This window comes from Chelonoidis abingdonii, chromosome 5 (genome assembly GCF_003597395.2).
Source record: "Chelonoidis abingdonii isolate Lonesome George chromosome 5, CheloAbing_2.0, whole genome shotgun sequence".
In the NCBI taxonomy this organism is placed as follows: domain Eukaryota; kingdom Metazoa; phylum Chordata; order Testudines; family Testudinidae; genus Chelonoidis; species Chelonoidis abingdonii.
Window position 1 is genome coordinate 94,337,529 of NC_133773.1, and position 19,588 is coordinate 94,357,116.

The 19,588-nt window shown below is 41.6% G+C and overlaps 1 protein-coding gene across 1 annotated transcript in view; it reads right to left on the reverse strand.

Moving 5' to 3' along the window:
• DCUN1D4 (defective in cullin neddylation 1 domain containing 4) overlaps positions 1–19,588 on the reverse strand; it is a 115,733-nt gene that overhangs the window by 66,871 nt on the left and 29,274 nt on the right. Inside the window, 2 exon segments of the mRNA XM_075066462.1 lie at positions 7,457–7,571; positions 16,851–16,890. Of these exon segments, the coding sequence (XP_074922563.1) occupies positions 7,457–7,571; positions 16,851–16,890 (155 nt within the window).

Consider the following 19,588-nt stretch of genomic DNA (forward strand, 5'->3'; position numbering starts at 1 on the left):
TCATCCCCAGCCCCACCCCGGAGCCCGCACTCCCAGCTGGAGCCCTCACCCCCTCTGCACCCCAACCCCCAATCTTGTGAGCATTCATGACCTGCCATACAATTTCCATACCCAGATGTGGCCCTCAGGTCAAAAAGTTTGCTCACCCCGATATAACCTCCTCAGAACTCTAGGAAGAGGACAGATTAACAATACTAACCTACAAAAGCAGGCTAAATGCTTTACAATTAAAAAAAAAACAGCAACAGAAGTCAGATCCTGCATTAAGATCTGCTAATGCAGAATTCCTGAGCCCTCACTCTCTCTCTGCTCTGGATCTGTCTCCCTCCAATCTTAGCCCAGTCTTTCTAACATCTCCCGGCAGATGTCCACCACAGCAGTCAACTGAAACTCAACATGGACAAAAGTAAGCTCTTCATCTTTCCCTGCTGATACTAGGTGAAAAATATTTTGGTCTAGAACTGCAGAGGATTCACTGTTTTGTGTTTGCTCTACCATTCTAACAGTGGAAAATAGCAGAGGTGCCACATTATTCCTTCCCCATTATATTATTCCTGGCATATTTCAGGAAAGTACTGAAAGCTTTTTGGTGGGTGGGGTCATGGCAAATAAGTCAATTTCTGGGACCCTATGACACTAAAATTAATTGTGGAGAACAACTGGGTCCATTTCCCATATATGTTTCTGCGAGAATGTTCTGTTGAGCATGTCCACAGTGGTATTCCCCACCCGGCACGTAGGCTGATGATATAATGATGCTCTGCCGAATGCACCAGTTCCATAGTGTCACTGCTTCTGCTCAAATGGATGGTGATCTCGCTCCTCCCTGGCAGTTTATGTAGAATATATATACTATGTAGTCAGCCATGACTTTCATGCTTGCCTTCATCAAATGGTAGGCAAACATTTCTAACTGCTCTGAGCTCCAATAGGTTGATATGTAGTGTTGATTCTAAGTGGGACCATTTGCCTTGAACCATGTGATCATCTAGGTGAATTCCCCAGTCCAGTAAAGATGGATCTGTTGTCTGTATCAACACTGGAGAAGGCCCCTGTACAGATATTCTGCAGATATTTCCACCTTTTGAGAGTCTTTGGCTATCAAGGACATTGACGGTACTTTGTTCTATCTGTCTCTTTTTGATGGATATACCATTTTGAGTCATGCCAGAACACAACGCACGTGGAACCTTGCATGACTTATCACAAAGGTGTCTGAGTATTTGAAGGCAATTTCTGGCTAAGGTCTGGAGGCTGGTGTGAATGATTGATTAAGATGGTTAATGTGCTGAATCTGTGTAGTAGTAGGAAGACATTGGCCTTTACCACACTGAGATCAGCTTCTATGAATTCTAGCTGTTGTACTAGAGTCAGAGTCGATTTTTGAGCTTTCTGTTGTAGTCCCAACTGCGTGAATACATCTATAGCAGAGGTCCCCAAACTGTGCAGTCCCCTGGGGGGCACAGCAGAATATTCAGAGGGCACAGCAGGTCCCAGGCCAGCCCCCATGAGGGGCCGGCAGGGAAGGAATGCCATCCAGTCCCACTCCAAACTCTGCTCCATCCCCGGGCCTAGCCCCAAACTCACCCCCAGCTGCAGTCCAGCCTCAACCCCATTACTTCTGTCTGTGCACCCCTGCCAGTTGCGGCCCTGCTCCTGGCCCCAGAGGAGGCATAGATAGTGGCAAGGCGGGGGCATAACCCTGAAAAGTTTGGGGATGACTGATCTATAGTCTTTTGCATAGCTAACAGGGCATCGTTGAAGGATTGTGCCTTGAGTAGACAGTTGTCTAGATATGGATGTATCATGATCCATGATTTGCAAAGATGGGCTGCTACAACAGATAGGACCTTTGAGAACACTCTGAATGTGGATGATAGGCCAAATGGAAGCACCTTATATTGAAAATTGTCTTGACCCAAGGTGAATCTCAGGAACTTTCCGTGGGATGGTGGAATCACGATATGAGAGTTAGCATCTTATATGTCTAGGGCCAAGAACCAGTCTCTCTGGTCCAGAGATGGAATTATTGCTGCTAATGTAACCATCTTGAATATTTGTGACTTTACATATTTGTTTAGAAACCTCAGATCCAGAATGGGTCTCCATCCTCTATTCTTTTTCAGTATCAGGAAGTATTTGGAGTGGAAACCCTTCCCTCTGTGTTGATTGGGAACTGGTTCTATAGCACCAAGGTTTAGGAGATGGATTTATTTCCTGAAGCAGCAAGCTCTTGTGAGAAGGGTCCCTGAAGAGGAAGAGAGAGAGAGAATGGGTAGGCAGGAAGGAGGTAAAGTGGACTGAATAACCAATGGACATGATCTCCAGTACACATTTGTCTGATGTTATCTTTTCCCAGTTTTGTCGAAAAAGAACAGGACAGTGTTTGAAGGGATGTAGATAGTTTGAGTTTTGCAGCAACTGATGATGGGAGTGGTAGCCTGGGGCTTCAATCAATGTCTCAACATTGATGTTTCAACGTTGAGGACTGTACAGTTTAAGTGTGGGAGGCTGCCGGCTTCTGTTCCATCCGCTGTCTTTTCTGCTGAGGAGCTGATGTGAATGATTGATTAAGATGGGGACGGATGGAACTGGGCAGTTTAGGATCTTTCTTTTCTCTGCGATTTGCTGTACTTTCTTTTCTGTGCAGGCATGTAGATCTCTAAGCAGTGCAACCTGGCTCTTGAGTCCTTCAATGGGTGCAGTGAACAATCTGTCTTCTCCACAAAGAGTTCAGATCCTTCAAACGGAAGGTCCTCCACAGCTGTTTGGACTTCTCTTGGGAGACCGGAAAGGTGAAGCCACAAAGCTCCCCTCATTACTAACACCATTGATACAGAGTGGGCAGCTACATCCGCGGTGTCTAATGTGGTTTCAAGTACTGTCCTTGCCAGAAGCTGGCCTTAGGCAATGATGGCTTGGTACTGCTCTCTTTGATCATTTGGGAGACATTCAATAAAGGCATTAAAATTTCCCATAACTGATACGATTATATTTTGCCATCCAGGCCTGATAATTTGCATATTTTTGTCTCCTCATTTGCATGTTGGCATTATCATGGCTGTCGTTTGCCAAATGATTTTGGCTAGGTCTAGGAAGTCCTCACTGACTGGGAGTGAAATATGAGCTAAAGAGGAAGCATGCACGATGTCCAGCAGCTTGTGTTGCAACATCTTCACTTCAAGGGGGATGTGAAGTGAGTCCGCCACTCTCCTGGTAAGGTCCTGAAATTGTTTGAGGTTGTCTGTCATAGTTGGTGGAGGGGGCATTATGGCCTCCTCTGGAGAGAACGATGAAATGTTTGTTGCTGAATTAATTTATTTATTCAGCCTTGCCTCCTGGTCCTCAAAGGTCTCCTCTTGAGGATCTTGGGGTCTAGAAAGGGAAGCTGATGGAGATTGCATTCCTCTATCCATATGGGAGACACTCAAGGTCCTAGAGAACTGGTGTCTATAGGATACCCGTGGGAAAAAATTGCCTAGGGGGGTTCTGGGATCTCCATCATTGAAGATTTTTAAGAACAGGTTAGACAAACACCTGTCAGGAATGGTCTAGATCAGGGGTTCTCAAACTGGGGGTCGGGACCCCTCAAGGGGTCATGAAGTTATTACACGGGGGGTTCGCGAGCTGTCAGCCTACATCCCCAAACCCCGCTTTCTCTCCAGCATTTATAATAGTGTTAAATACAAAAAAAGTGTTTTTAATTTGTAAGGGGGGTTGCACTCATAGGTTTGCTCATAGGTGAAAGGGGTCACCAATACAAAAGTTTGAGAAACACTGCTCTAGATAATACTTAGACCTGCCATGAATGCAGGGGACTGGACTAGATGACCTCTCAAGGTCTCTTCCAGTTCTATGATTCTATGGGTCCCAATACAGCCACTGGGGTGGGGTAAAGGGCATAGGTGGTAGTGCCCAAGGGTGTCCATACCAAGTGGTTGGGCCTTGTATGTCCTGTTAGTTATTGTATTTCTAGGTGATATGTCTCTTGACAATGCTCTGGGAAGCTTTGAACTGAGACAGAAGATAAATCATCATTACCGCCCTCTTCTTCTTCGCTCAATAGAAGTGGAGATGATAAAGAGGCCGGAGGGGAATATCTTGGTACCACAGGGTATTCCAGAGTCCGAGATGTGGTTAGTACCACTACATTGGTACCAAGTAGTAGGGATTCCAGTGTTTCAGAAGCCAAGAGATCCTTGGAGAAATGGAATTCCTGCAGTACTGTGGTGGTAATTGGTCTGTCTCGAATGCGCCGTCAGTGATAAGGAAGTTAGTGGTATTTGAATTCTTCTGTGCTCAACCTCTGAGCCCTCTCATACTCCGAACCCCTCAGCCCCACTCCCACCACATGAATTTGTTAGGTGCACCAATATGGAGGTGATGTGTCACACATCACCTCCATATTGGTGCACATAACAAAATTCATTCTACACGTAGGTGGGAAAAATTTGAGGGAACACTGCAACTGACCTCCCTCAGCACCCCAGATTTGCTCCAGCTACCAGATGCTAAGTGACATTCTCCCTTGTTGCACTTTTAGGAACTACTTTAGCTTGCCATGCGATCTGTATTCCTTTCTATAGAATCTGTCAGAAGCCAGGGTTGTAAATCTACTTTTCCAGTGATTATGAATAGCCTCGAGTCCCTCAAGAAGTTGCCCACTGTAGCACTAAAAGAGTGAGATTTATTTGAGCCTCTGATCTCAATGAGCAAGATTCCATTATACGTACATGAAACAGCTTCAGCTCCTACTATCATTTTCAGGGGGAAGCCGTTAGGCTATAGGATTATTAGGCTGAAGGACTATCTTTATAATATTATTCCCATAGTTAGCACTGCTTGTGAAATACACGGATGGTGTCAAACAAGACCTCATAATTTTATGTTATTGTATTTGTTTTTGTTGTTGTGCTGATGCCACCTGAGAGCTTTCATACCCAGGGTTGAGGTGATGCTATCCTGTAGTTCTGATTCAGGCAGCTGATCTTCCTCCCCTACGCAGGAAGAAATCCCTCTTTTTTGTGTGCATACACCTGTGCACCCAGATAATCAGCATGTCTGTAATCTGGTCTTTTCTGCATTAATATGTCATGCTACACTCCATGAAGGTGAGCAGGGTAAAAAGACACTGAGGATTATCCACCATGCTGCATTCTGAAGACAAGCAAGGGACCAGCACTGACTTAATTTCTTTAATATCCGCTTTGGGAGTTTGTCCCTATGAACAGGCTTCAGAGGAGACATTAAAATTGGACTCAGATATGGGTCAAAATATTTTAAGCGGCTAGCAGCCTCCTTGCCTTATGAGAGGCTGGGCTTCTTGTCTTTCCCACCCTCTATATGGGGTCTTTCTGCATCTTTCATGGAAGGTAATAGCATTCAAGAATAGGCTCCCCAGAGACTCTACTTCTTATTGTATGGAGTCTACATGGGCCAGATGGGTCTGTTTCTCCTGGAGACCTTAGTCTGGAATATCAGTAAGGAACACCAGAAGGCCTGTTACCAGGATGGCAATGGGGTAGTAAACTTGGCCCAAAGGCCCCTTTGCTATACTCTCCAGGGCTGTCTCCAGTGCCCTCCATCTGCAACTTGAGGGGAGATGGAGGGGCAGAAGGCAGCTGAGTTTCACAGTGAGCTCTAGGCACTGAGGAATAATTTTCCACCTAACACCACTCTTCTGGCATTGCTCCCGATGGAGAGAATGAGGGAAAGGGCTTTTTGCTCCTGGAGCCAATCCTACCTGCCTCCTTTCCTGCCTAGGAAAAAGCGGTGGTGGTGGGAGCGGGAGGTAAGGCAAACCCACCCAGGCTGCTCTGGGGGCAAAAGGAACAGGACTGAACTGTGTAACAGAGAAGACTGAGCTCCCCAACAAGATCCTTGGTAAAGAGTGCGTAAAACCAGGAGAGATAGGTCTTCTTTTTGCCTCTCAGCATAACTTGCTCCCTGAAGCCTGCAGGGGCACCAGACACCACCACAAACACCTCAGAAGGCAAAGCACAGACAATGGAAATCGTTCCTCAAAAGACAGATGTAGTCCTGAGACACAGCTGGGAATTATCGACAAATTAGTCAGTTACACTTTTAGTCAGAAATATGAACTAAAAGGTGAAATTTTCCTCAGAAAAGCTCGGAAGCATGGAGGTCAGGCTAAGTCATTGGTGGCTGTGGGTGCAAATAAAACTGGAAGCAACTTCAAGAGTGAGACATTCCCCTGCTACCAGTGAATGACCGGTCTGATTCTACCCAAAAGCTAAAAGTCACCTGAAATATATTTGCAGAGTTTAAGATGAAGAGCTATTTGTTACACATCTAAATGTGGAGAGACACAATGAAGATCCTTAAAATTACACCTGCAGAATATTTTTAACTTCTTTACCTGTATAAAACACACACTAGCACTACCTTAGATTATTAAAACAGAAAAATGTTAGAAATGTAACTAGCTTTTTACTATTTGTTTACTATTTGCACTAAAGTCAGTTTCCTTTGTTTCCAGACAGCACTACTTTCTGGATCTCATGTACTGTCTCAATGTTTTGGCAGAGGAAATGTTCAATATTAAACTTTTATTAGGTTTTGTGAAAAAGAAGTATTGTTTCTGGTCTCACTTCATTATTCTATTTGCTATTTATATGGGTACATTTGCCACATTCTTATAGATAATGTTGTAGTATTTCTTGTGCATCCTGTTTTACTTTTTAATTTTATTATGCCTGAAAATTAGTAAAAAAATGCTTAAAAAAGACATACGTATTGCTTTTTGTTCTTGTTAGTACTGCATAGCCAACAAAGCAAAGAAAAGGGGAGCTGGATTCTATTCCTTTCATCAGCATCAACAGATTTATTTTAATAAGTTCCAAGTCAGTTACACTTGTGCAACTCCACTAAACACAATGGAGTTGCCCAGACATAATTAGGTGCCTAATTTGGCTTGGAGAACCTTTATTGTTAGTGACAGTGAACAAAATGGAAATAACTCAGTCTGAATAAATATTATGCTGAAATTCCAGGCTGGCAATTAGAAAAAAATCTTTTTTCATCTGAGGACATTTATTATGGGTACATTTGCTTTTTGAGACACTTATTATACAGTAGAGCATCATAGCACAAGCCCCATTGTCTAGCTCAGGGGTCCCCAACACAGTGCCCATGGGCGCCATCTAAATGCACCCGCATTCTGGCCAGCGGTGGAGCATCTGCGGAAATGCCGCCGAATTTCTGCGGCGTTTTGGCGGCGACGCCTCTCGATGACATCACTTGCCGCCGACAAGTGAAGTCATTGATAGTCGTCACCACCGAAACGCCGCAAAAATTCGGTGGCATTCCTCACTCAGTCATAGGCATAGATTTCCACAGTTAGTGCCATTTTTACCATTTCATAAGTGGATTATCACCCCAACTGTTCATCAATAATGTTATTTCATTATTATTAGTTCACATTAAGATGACATACCCATCATGTCTACTTTTCTTAGCAGATAAATCATCTCCGGCTGCAGGTCTCCTCTTTTTCCTTGGAGGCATCACTTTGCTAAAGCAGTCTGATGAACTGCAAGATCGGAGACTTCCTATGGAGGGTATTAAAAAGAAGGAATAAAAATAGTTACAGGGCAGTGAAACCATGTGCATTTTCCTCAAAAAATTAGAGACTGGTGAATTGATTTGAATAAAAGAACTGACATTTCAAAGTTAAACAAAATTCCCCCATCTCCTTTCAAAATAAAACATCACCCATGTTTATGTGCCACTCTACTTCCTGGTTTCTCACTCTACTTCGTGGTTTCTGTGAAGACAGAAAGCACTGAAAAATACTACAGGATCAAAAACCAGTCTCTTGTACTATTTTCAATCTGTCTAGTATAAATAAGGGCTACAAACCTCCTGGGAAAATCTGCTTTAGAGCCTCAGGAAGCATCCTAACTTTCACTTACTTGTCCAAACCAGAATTTTTGAGGTTTGCCCATCACTTGTCAAAATAAAGGGCTGGTCCTGTGATTAGAGCACAATACTTCTAATAGACACTCTTGTTTGATTTCTTAACCCAATGTCTTGTTCTCTGGCCCAAGAAGAACAGGAAGTGCTCTACAGGGAGGGGCATACTCAACAGCTACTGGTAGGAAGCACCTTTGTCACTTTGCTTTGACTCTCTTAGGAGCAACAACGACTGATCCCAGAAACGGAGTTTTGTCCAACCCTCCTTAACTAGAAATAATGACCACAGCACACAACCTTGAAGAAGCAGTGTATAAAACACAGGATAAAGACCAGCTGGAAGAGTCAGTACAGCTCTGAATAGCATGCAGAGAACTTAAAAAGATAATAGAGAGAAGGCTAAGGGTAAGAAAAGGCAGAGAAGCCAAGTTAAGGTATTTGCAAGGAACTGCACAACAGGGTAGTCTTCATAGTAAGCCTTTAATTCACCTTCTGTGTAGCTCCTATGGCATCCAAGGTAATTCTTAATGTAGTAAAATCCCATATAATCCTCTAAATATGTTTCACTGCTTGACGCTTCAGAAAAATCCGACCATAAAACTTTCCATTTTTAGACATTACAGTGGCACAGGATGAAGGTAGGTGCTCAACTCTCATTAAAAAGGCAATGGAGTTTGGTGCTTAACTGCCTTCTGTGCCATTGAAAATCTCTCCCAAGTGCTCTGAAAGTAATATAAGGAAGGAAGTTCAGATGCACAACTGAGATACAAACAATAGATCCTATGAAGTTATTAGATTTTGCAATATGTTCTTTACATGATAGCTTCAGATGTATAATTTTTTGGTTTAGCTGATCATACTCTCCTACCTATTATCCATTTTTGGTCTTGCCCTCCCATCCATATTGTTTTAGAGAAGAAAGCAGTTCTCTCCATTTCAGGAATTCTCCCTAACACTGACCTACCTGTGATGTTCAAGTCTTCTTCAAATCCCCAGCATTCATGTATCTTTTTTATTCAGGAAAGTAATGACTGACTGGTCAAGCCTATGCTGGAGAGGAGTGCAAAGTGGGAAGAGGTAAAAACAAAAAAATCTCATCTATGGAAATATACAAATAATGGGTTAGGAAAAAACAAGAAAGAAAACCACTAAAAAGACAAGAAAAATAGAAGATAATATTGAAAGAAAGGGACAAGTGAAGGAGCACTGCAAATATTAAACGTTCTCAGGAAGGCTTCCAAAAGAATAAATTCTTTTACTCTAGTTTTCTTTTAAAAAGAGCTCGAAAATACTAAAATTACTGTCTCAGACTTAAAATATACATTAAGGAGCTAGTTAAGTAATAAGAACTCCAAGCAGCACATTGCTGGGGACAATTGCAGCAATACATTGCTGGTGTTGTGAGGCAAAAGATGAAAGTCCTAGTGAAAGTTATTTGAGAAGAGGAACATACCTAAACTGAGTCAAAAGCTCCAAAATATACTTCAGTGTGCATAATACAAAATGGATTAAAGAAACTATGTCATCTTATTAGTGATAAGTCCACATGAATATATCTGCTGAATTTCATTTACACAATCTTGAAATGCCTATAATTTACAGAGGCTGTAATTTTTTTAATGACCTTTTAAGTCAAGTTTTTAGAGGTTGTGTCAGCAAGTGAATAGACAGATAAACACTCGCACAAACTGGAAGTCTTAAGGTGAGCAGGACTAATCAGTTGTTTAGAGAAGGACAAGAGGCACAGATTTACTGATTCCACCACACACACACTAGAGCAGTACAAAACAACTTAGTGAATGGAGTATGGATTCTAGGGTACCCTTAAATTTTAATGTGACTGCCCAAAATACATGCTACTGTTAAATATAGCCCATGGCCATTCCTTCCCCTCTAACTTTAGTTTAAAGACAAAGCTGATGAATTGCGGATTTTTTATTTCTAGGTCACTCAGGCAACAATTACTATATATAAAAATAAACATACAAATATGACTATAGGCATTTGGGTTTGATATAAAATATATAAATTTATATGAAACACAGGCAGGGGCCTTGGGTTCCTAGTAAATTGCCAAACCGAATGTAGGGACTGCAAAATTCAATACATGACTTTTCAGAATGTGGATGCTTAGGGGAGGAGAAGTGAAATAATACTGGTCCTACAATGGAGGGAGGGGAGAACACTATGTATTTTTATAATTCATAGATTTCAAGGCCAGAATGGACCATTATGGTCATCTTGTCAGACCTCCTGAATACAACAGACCAAAGAATTTAACTCAAGAATTCCTGCATCAAGCCCAGAACTATCATATCCCAGATAAACTGTTCCAATGGCTTATTATCCTAATTTAAAATTTTGCACTTTATTCCTAGTTTGAATTTGTCTACATTCAGATTTATAGCCACTGAGTGAATGGGAAGAACAGTAGAGGGCACAGAATTTATAAAGTGACTATTTTTTAAAAAAAGACAGACACCTGAAAGAGGAATATATTTTCAAATATTGTTCCAAGAAGTATAAGTCTTCACAAACTGCATATGTTATTTATGATCTTACTGTCTGCATTCTAATTAGATCTTTTGTTGCACTTTTAATTGCTCAATGATGACCTACAAACTAACAAATCACAGTACAGAAGTATCATTTATTTTAAAAATGATACATGTACACAGCTGTTATTAAATACTTCTTTGTAATGAAAATTCACAAAGAAACAAGATATAGCTATGTTGTGTGCCCATCTGAATATAAAGATTGTCAGTTCTTTAAAGGCAATTTCTAACAGCTTTGTTAGTTCAGTATTGGTTTAATATGAATATTTTCTGCAGAGATTTTTCTAGGAGATCATTTTATTTTAAGGTAGTTTCTCTCTCTAACTTTTCCTGACTAATAATCAGTTACAGGTCTGATCACCTACAAATGCACACACAACTCCGTCTTCAATAGGAGTTGCTTAAGACTGAGAGAAAATTTACTTACATATAACTGCTTCTCTGCAAATATCATCTTGAACATAGGAAAAGAAAGACTTCCTAGGTCATCAAGTATGATTCCTTGCTATCACAGGCAACCCCATCATATGATTCTATTCATAAACATATCCAGCTCCATTTCAACACAAGTTAGGTTGTTTGCCTCCTCCCTCCGCACCATTAGAAGGCTGTCCCAGAAACTCTTGCCTCTGAGAGTTAAAAACTGCTCAAGACTGGCAGTTCTTAATGGCTTTTGACACTTAAAAGGTAACATTTGCAAGGAAGATACCACAAATGTCTGTCATGTGCCATCACCACCCAAGAACAGCCAACTATTAACGTTGCTTGCCAAACAGTCCCTTCAGTTCCTTCACTTGTGCAGGAGATTAAAGTTCCCAGAAAAAAAAAAAAGCCAACTCAGGATGATCATCCTCGCTTCAAAAACACACCCCAAAGAAAAATGAAAAACAAGATATGAGATTAAAAATGAGAGTGGTAAACCTCTGAACCAAGGGAAAGTGGGCAAGTAAATGAGAATCTGCAAAGGATGTCTTTAGAAAAGCAGAATTACAGATATATAATTTTTACCTTCTCCAAAGATAACATCTGTGCAAATCCTTACACTCATGGAGATCAAGCAACTTGAGGAATGTTTAAAAATAAAATAAATGCAAAGTTTCAGCAAGCAATAACAACAAAACTAATGCTAATGCTGATAATAAGCAAGGTGTTTTATGTTTTTAAAAACTAGAGAAGAACACTAAGACACCCACCCAAACATGAAATACAGTGTACAAGCCTACAGAATGAAACCACAAATGCAGGAACAAACATGCAAAAGGCCAAATGAAAATAAGGAATATTTAAAAGACATCTTTGTTTATTTTGGAAGGAGAGAGTTTGGACTTCCTTACATTGGATTCCATGCTCCAGAAAAGTTTCAGACCCCTGCAGATTCAGGAGATCAAATTCATGCCATAAGAGTGTGTGGAGACAAAATAATACTGTTTTGTTTTGTTTTTTTACAGGTACCTGCAACACACCCATTGCTAATATGGGGAGTGATGTAGCTTTGCCTTTGATCCAGGAAACTTTGTGCATCTGTCATCTAGTTTTAGAAGAGCCATAATAAGAAATGTACACTCACATTCATTTAGAGAGAATGGATAAAAATCTTAATTTTAACACATAGCTTAAATTAAAAAACATGCTGTTAGTTTACTTTCTTCGCATCTTGGAGTCTTAAATTGCTAAAGTGATTATGTACTTCAACTTAATTGCTAGTATAATTTCAGATTTTACAAAGACTTATTTAACTAAAGTACTTTCACAATTAATACTCATCTATGCTGAAAGAGACAAGTCCGGCACCTCGTTAATATCCTTAACGTGAAAACTGCCACAAACTCATATGAAATTGATAAGCAAAAAGCCCATTCTATCTTTGCAACCAATACTATCTTCCAACTGTATATATCATGAAAGCTAAAATGCATCAGTCAGGCCATATTCTCCTAGTTAGGGTTTGCAGTTTGAATTCAATGGGACTTCGGGCCCCAAATCATTCAGGTGCTTTTGCAAATTCCATCTTTAGGAATATAACTTTAGGCTCCTAATTTTGAAAAAATTGACCTGTGTGTATAAAATAATTCACAATAACTTTGTTAATATACTAAACCTCTAAATAACAATGAAAAAATTAACGCTGAAGTAATTTAGTTTTGCAACAACAATGATGTTATGCCACTAAGAGAAAAGTTCTTAATAAAAATCCAATTTTAACCCGAGTCTGCACAGAGTTGTGCACATGCTTAACTTTAAGCACAATGTAGTCTCTCTGAAGTCGAGGGACTATTCATGTGAGTAGAGTTACGTACCTGCTTAAAGCCCTGACCCTGCAAATATAAATTTTCAGTATTTTGGTTTTTGTCTATATCAGATTTGTAAATTTCAAATAAAACATCCCATCTGCAGTGGCATTAAGAAAAGTATTTATAATTTGGTTCATTACAAATTTCAGTCTAAAACTACTACAGCAAAAGATTTCCAAATAGTTTTACAAAATCTCAACCAATGGTTGAAAAAAGAAAAAATCAAGTGATTTTAAATCACTCCATCCTAAAGAGAGGGTCCACTTACTAACAGCAATGCCCAATAGACTGGTCTCAAAAGAAACAAAAAGTCGAACGGACTTTAAGGGCTTTGTTTGCTCCAAAGAGTCAAAAGATTCTTGGGTTAATTAAGCATATTGTAGAGAAGGATCTTCCCTCCAGCATGGGCATGCCAGCTTGGGAAAATTTTGATAGGTGGAACTCATTAAGGTCAAAAAACACCTCAACCACCACCTTAGAGTGGAATGTCAGAGGAGTTAACAGCACCAATTATACCCTTGTGCAATTTGGGATAAGGTAAATCACCCTGAAATGTTCTCAGCTGCAGTCACTGCCACCAGGAAAGTGACATTCCATCTAAGAAACTTATGTTCACAGGAACAGAGTAGTTCAAAAAGAGCTTTCATTAGATTTTTAGAAGCCTCTTTAAACAGGATGTTTCAGAAGTGCCAAAACCCCTAAGAATCTGACAACATGGGGACACACACACTAGTATACCCTTAACTAGCTCCTGAAAGGCCAAAATAGTACCTTACATGATGTACACTTTGTCTCCAGAGAACAAACACTCTCTCAGTTGCCTTAAAGATTGGGAAAGATATGCAAGGGATCTATTAAACCTTTTTCCACCAACACACCCACAACAGGATGCAAAAGTATAGCACATCTGTTGGATAGATATGACTGGCCCATCTCCTGCACAGAAGTAACCCTTGTAGACTTCCAGCCTGATTTTAACTCAAAATCAGCTGTCTTGGAGAGTTTCTGTGAAAAATGATAAAAGGTAGGATTTCTCTATTGTCATGTTCCTCATAGTAGATGTGTATTTTGAAGCAGAAGACTCCTTTGGCTAACATGAGTTCAAATAGCAGCTCTCACCACCTTAATACTCAGCCTGTCCCAACTCAAATGGCTAGAACTATGTAGGTGACAAGGAAACCTGGAGTATCATAAGTGACACTGGCAGGACTAACCCTGGCTGTGCAAAAATCCCCATCACGAAAGCAGCAGCAGCGAGGCTTGAGTTTACAGTACTGACTCTCAAGATACAAGCACTAGCGTGGGAGGAAGGAAAGTTCCAGATGTATACAGAGTTCCTACCCTTGATGATGCAGAGCAAGAGAATTACCTCAAAATAGGTACTGTGGACTTCTCGACAGCCATATAAAGGACCAGGAGTGATCAGGCCAAATTACAGAGCATACTCTAATACGTGGAATCAACCTATCCATTTCCACTTCCAGCATATGGATGCAGGAGGAGGAAATCCTGAGACCTCAATGTGGAGATGACATTATGGGTTTTGTCATTGGGAAGCTTCTGATTCCTCAACATCACCTGCCTCAGCCTCTCATACAGAGGTTTCATTTCATCTGACGAGACACAGCTAGGTATCAACAACTTCAAATGCCAAGGCCCTGAGTGCATTCAGGAGCCAACATCTGGTGAAGCCCTCTCTGCTGATGGTGAAAGGCACTTCAGTGGTGAGGTGATCCCACTAGACTTACCAGGGAGGGTGGAAGACAGGTCTGCTCTGAATCTTAGCACTCAGCAGTTCTGGCCAACTCAGCCCTGAGCTTCAAGAGTTTGCCTTTTTAATTGCTCTATGTTGACCATACACTGGGCTTACAAGAATCTTCCTGGGGTGTCTTGAGAACCTGCAGGCACTCCCCACTTTTCTTCAGTGCTCAAGATGACATCTGCGAACAGAACTAGCACTTCTGAAGCAGATAACATGACAAAAATGGTCAGTCTTAAGGCACTGTTCTACTACATGATCAAGGTGTGAGGCCACTAAGTGATCCTCTTTAGATACCATACCTAAAATTAAAGAGAAAGGGACTATATATCAAAGATAGCCCCAGCTCAATAGAAACAAGCACTAATGCAGGCACCAAACTGTAAGACTTCAAGCCACGTAAAAAAATGTTGGTGCCAGTGAACACAGAACAACGAAACAACTGTGCCAAGCCTTCAAAACAAAGGGCTCAGGAATTCAAAGAACTCTACTGGACCCAATTAGAAGGCAAGGTTAGAACCAAGAAGCGGCACTCAACAAATATCACTGGAATATGGAGAAGAATTCGAACAACACAGAGAGAGATTCATCTCCGTAAGCAAGATTCCTTCCTCAATCCCAGTCAAGAAAAAGCTTACTGGAGTGTCTAAAGTGTAGCAAGGGGTGCCACACAATGGCCAGTGGGGGCCTGAGTTGTGCTCTATTCCCACTACAGCTCACAGGAGTCCAAAAACCTTAACAGCAAGAGAGATTCTGCTAGTCTTGTGCTCAGAACCTATATCCCAGAAGTGAGAGTCATATACAGATAGAGTCTAGGTCAGGGGTTATCACAACAAAATTTTTGGTAGCCTCAGAGTGTGACCACCAACTCTTGCTGGTGGCCGCTCTGACAATTTTTCCTAAAATATTTAATTAACTTTAGGAAAAATGAATAAATATGCACATATACATGTCCAAATCGTTGTAATTTATTTATGTAGGCTTTTTCTGCAATAATAATGTACAGTTGTTTCTATTCTTTACTGGACCTAAACAGACCAGAAATACAAATAAGGTGCTTTGCACATCCTTGACTTTTTTGTTGTTTTTTAATTTGCTTTTTTGGTTGTCTTTTTTTTTTTTAGACTTGCTGGCTAGTAAATCTGCTGCTGTGAAAAGTGATACTTGTATGTTAATATCAGTTTTCACAGCCTCCCAGCTAGCTACTAAGGCTATGTCTACACTACAGACCTTAGTGGCACAGTTGTACCGGTGCAGCTGTGCCACTGTAAGGTCTCCTGTGTAACTGCTCTATGCTGGTGGGAGAAGCTCTCCCGCTGGCATAATTAAACCACCCCCAATGAGCGGCGGTAGCTATGTTGGCAGGAGACACTCTCCTGTCAACATATTGCTGTCCACACCACTGCTTCTGTCTGTGAAACTTTTGTCAGTTGAGGATGTTTTGTTCACACACTGACCGACAAAAGTGCTAGTGTACATATAGCCTTAGTCTGCTGTGAAAAGTGATATGAACAAACACACCTTTATCACTTTTCACAGCAGACTTACTCAACCCTGGCATGCCAGAATACAAATTAAGCCCTGAATGGTGAGGTAGATAGGGAGGCAGCAGGGCCAGGGGTGATAGGGGAATGAACGGGGGCCGGGGGAGGCGGCTGGGGCGATGGGGGGTGATGAGCCCGGGGCCAGAGCCAAGTGTCATATGGCCAGGGGCCGGAGCTCACCGCTGTGCAGCTGGAGGGCAGAGCCTGAAGCCTTGACCCCAGAGACAGATCCCAGAGCCTGGAGATGGAGTCTGGAGCCCTGCAGCTGGAGCCTATCACCCGTCACCCCAGGACTGAAGCCGGACTCCACTACCCCCAGGAAGGTGGGGAACTCACTGGCTCCTTGATCCTCCAGCGTTTGTGTCTCCAGAGGGGACAAGGCTCAAACCCAGCTAGCAGCCCCAAGAGAGGGACTGCTGCTTCACCCCCCACCCCTGCAATCATCACTCCAGAGGCTGTGACCACAAGAAAAGCCCCTGGTGGCCGCATTTGAGAAACACTGGTCTAGTGAATTCCTGTTAGGAAGTAGTAGTAAAATGGGAAATGTCATAGAGACCTATAGGAACCATTCATAGTTGGAGAAATTAGAAGCACTGCTGTTTTTCAAAACACTGCTTTTGAAAACAAACTGGTTTTATTATTTTCTAGTAGATTCCCCCTTTTAGCCATTTAATATATTAGAACTAATCATTTTAGTTAGTTTTCTCTTAGAATGCATGCTTAAATTCCTACAGTATATTTCAACTAAGTAATTATCAAGTACCTGTCTGGTGATCGTCTTGACCAACGTCTTCTGTCAGATTCTGTAAGTAAGACATTTTCATCAATGCAGTTAAGGGATATGGTAGCCTTTACAATATAAAGCTCTATAACAGTGTTTTCAACTATCACTTGATATAGTACTCCAAATAATTTTCATTATCACAGAAGTACTAGCAACTGCAATAGCTGGGGCTGCATAATGGTTTCCATTCTAACCCAGTTTTCAGTTCTTAATTTTCTGAAGCATTACCCTTATGAGTTGAAATTTTCCAGGTGAGGAATCTACCCAGGAGTGCTCTTTTTAAAATATTTGAAAGATTAAGCAAAAAATGTTCAGCTATTTTGAGGAAAAAAAGACAGTGAAACACAAATGTGTTCACTGTAGGGGGGGAAAAATTGGCAATGCTGTTTTGAACAGTTTTAGCATTGAAGCAGCTAGCAGCAAAACTTTAACATGAAAATGGTCTTGAGGAAAAGTACTGTTATACGTTCCCAGGAAAACTAGCTGAGATTTGACTGAGTTATGAACTTTTGAAAAATCATACTCTGAACACACAATACCTTTTACACTAAGCTAACTCGTGTGCGTGTGTGTGTGTCAGACGAAGAGTTGCCTACAATGTCCAAAATAAACTTTATTAAATAAGTTAAACCTTAATGAATTACTTTAAATATTTTGGAGTTCATTGTATTAAAAATGTAAAAGATCAGCCTCATAGATTCTACAAAAATATATTATGCAAAATGATTATCAAACAACTCTGTACACATTTTTTTAAAAATATGCTGGCTTCCTAGCAAAATGTTTTGTTACCTAAACAGGAAAATGTGGAAGTATAAAATAGCAAAACTGCCATCCAAGAAATACACCTGCCCAATTCAATAGGTTCTCCTAAGCTGCCAGCCAATTCTAGTTACATGCACTTCTGTAGGAGAGAGAGATAACAGACTAAATTTCCTGAAGTAGTCTAAATAAATTTAATTTAATGAAATTAAACTTTACTGACTTAGTTTTAACATCTTTAGAGTTCATTGTTTCATTAAAAATGCAATTATGAATATGTTATTGTGGAACTGTACGTATTTCCATGAGAAAGGTAAATAGGAGAAAGCAGGAATAATTAAGCAAATTCACTCAGGTTGTAACATCTCCCGAGAAGCCACCTCCACAGAAAGCTCCACATACACTAGTTCAAACTGGTTTCTCCAGAACCCAACAGACCAAAAGAGAAAAAAAAAATTTTTAAATAACTAGCCTGGTTTTAAACTGGCTCATGGCCTTCTTCCTGATCTAGCAAATGGACAGGGCCCTTGTTCCATGGAAGGCCCTAATCCTTAGGATACGATTGGAAGAACTTGGCCTACTGAGGTCACATAAGACTGGGTGCTTGTTCTCAGCTGAAGCTGTAATAAACTAGTAACTATAAGGAATTCTGCTGCATGAAGGATTGAAGGACAGTTCCTGTCAGAATCCATGTTAATTCTGGTAAGCTTATTATTAGCATGCATGTAGATTCTTTTACTATTTTTAATATGTCTTCTCTATACTGTAATTTTTTAGCTTAAAAATAAGTATGCTTGCATGGGAAGTGCTGTGTGGAACCCTATAACTGTAGCAATTACACCTGTTAACCATCTCTGAAGAGAAAGCAAGCAGGCATCCTTGAGCAAATTGTCTGCACTGAGAAATACACAGTGAAGGCAGGAAACTGTACAGCCTAAAAGCATCCCAGTCAGAAGGGAGAGGGCTGCATGTCACCGTCCAAGAGAGGCAAAAGCTGGAAAGCTGGAAGCCTGAGAGTGGGTGCCCTTACTGGACAACTGAAGGGAAATACAGATGCAGTTACTCTGAACTATAGTAGCGGAATGCTGCAACAATGTAAATTGTGTTAAGTGCCAACAACAGTAAAAGCAAGTACTGCAGGGAAAAAAAGCACAAAGGTCTCTGTAGCGGGGCAGCTCCACTCCAGTAAAGAGGGGTTAAAAACCAGCCCTTGGAGAGGGCTGGGGCTGAGAGAAAAGCAGAGGCTGACTGGGGAAACAGCCACAGTGGGGGCCACGCCCCAATCAAGGCCCCAGCTGGCCCTATAAAAGGGCTGCAAGCCAGGAGCTCAGGAGGACACTCTCTCTCTAGTTTCTTGAGAGAGAAGGACCTGGCTGCCTGGGTCAGAAGGGTACCCGAGGTGGAACAGTGCTGGGAAAGGGCAAAGGGAGCTGGGGAGCTCCACCCTGAAAAAAACCCAGGCTGCAGGCCTATAGAAGGGCCTACAAAAAGGTACTGGGGCTGCAGAGGGGCATCCCAGAGATAAGCAAAGGCAGCAGGTCCTAACCCCCCTGGCCGATGATGAGTGGTTTACAGACTTCAGTCTGCCCTAGTGAGCAGGGGCTAGATGGTGACTGGCAGTAATCACTGAGGCAAGGTGGGGATGGAGGGTTGTGGCGGCTCCCCTGGGTGGGGAGACCCAGATTGTGGGTTGCTCCTGGGGGCAGAACCCTGATGTAAAGGGGCACCGGGGTCCAGGAGAGACACGGGGGCCAGCAGCAGGCGAGACACCAGCCTGCAGAGGGCACTCCAGGCTGGAAGAGCTAATTCCCAGGAGACAGCGCTGTGCCAGTGAGTCTTCACCCCGCCAGTCTCAATAGTCTTTTCAGGAAAAGAATAATGAGGGGGACAAACAGGGAAAGTGAATTATAAATAGCTGAAGAAAAATCACGTGGTTGAATTAGGCAAAAAAAAAA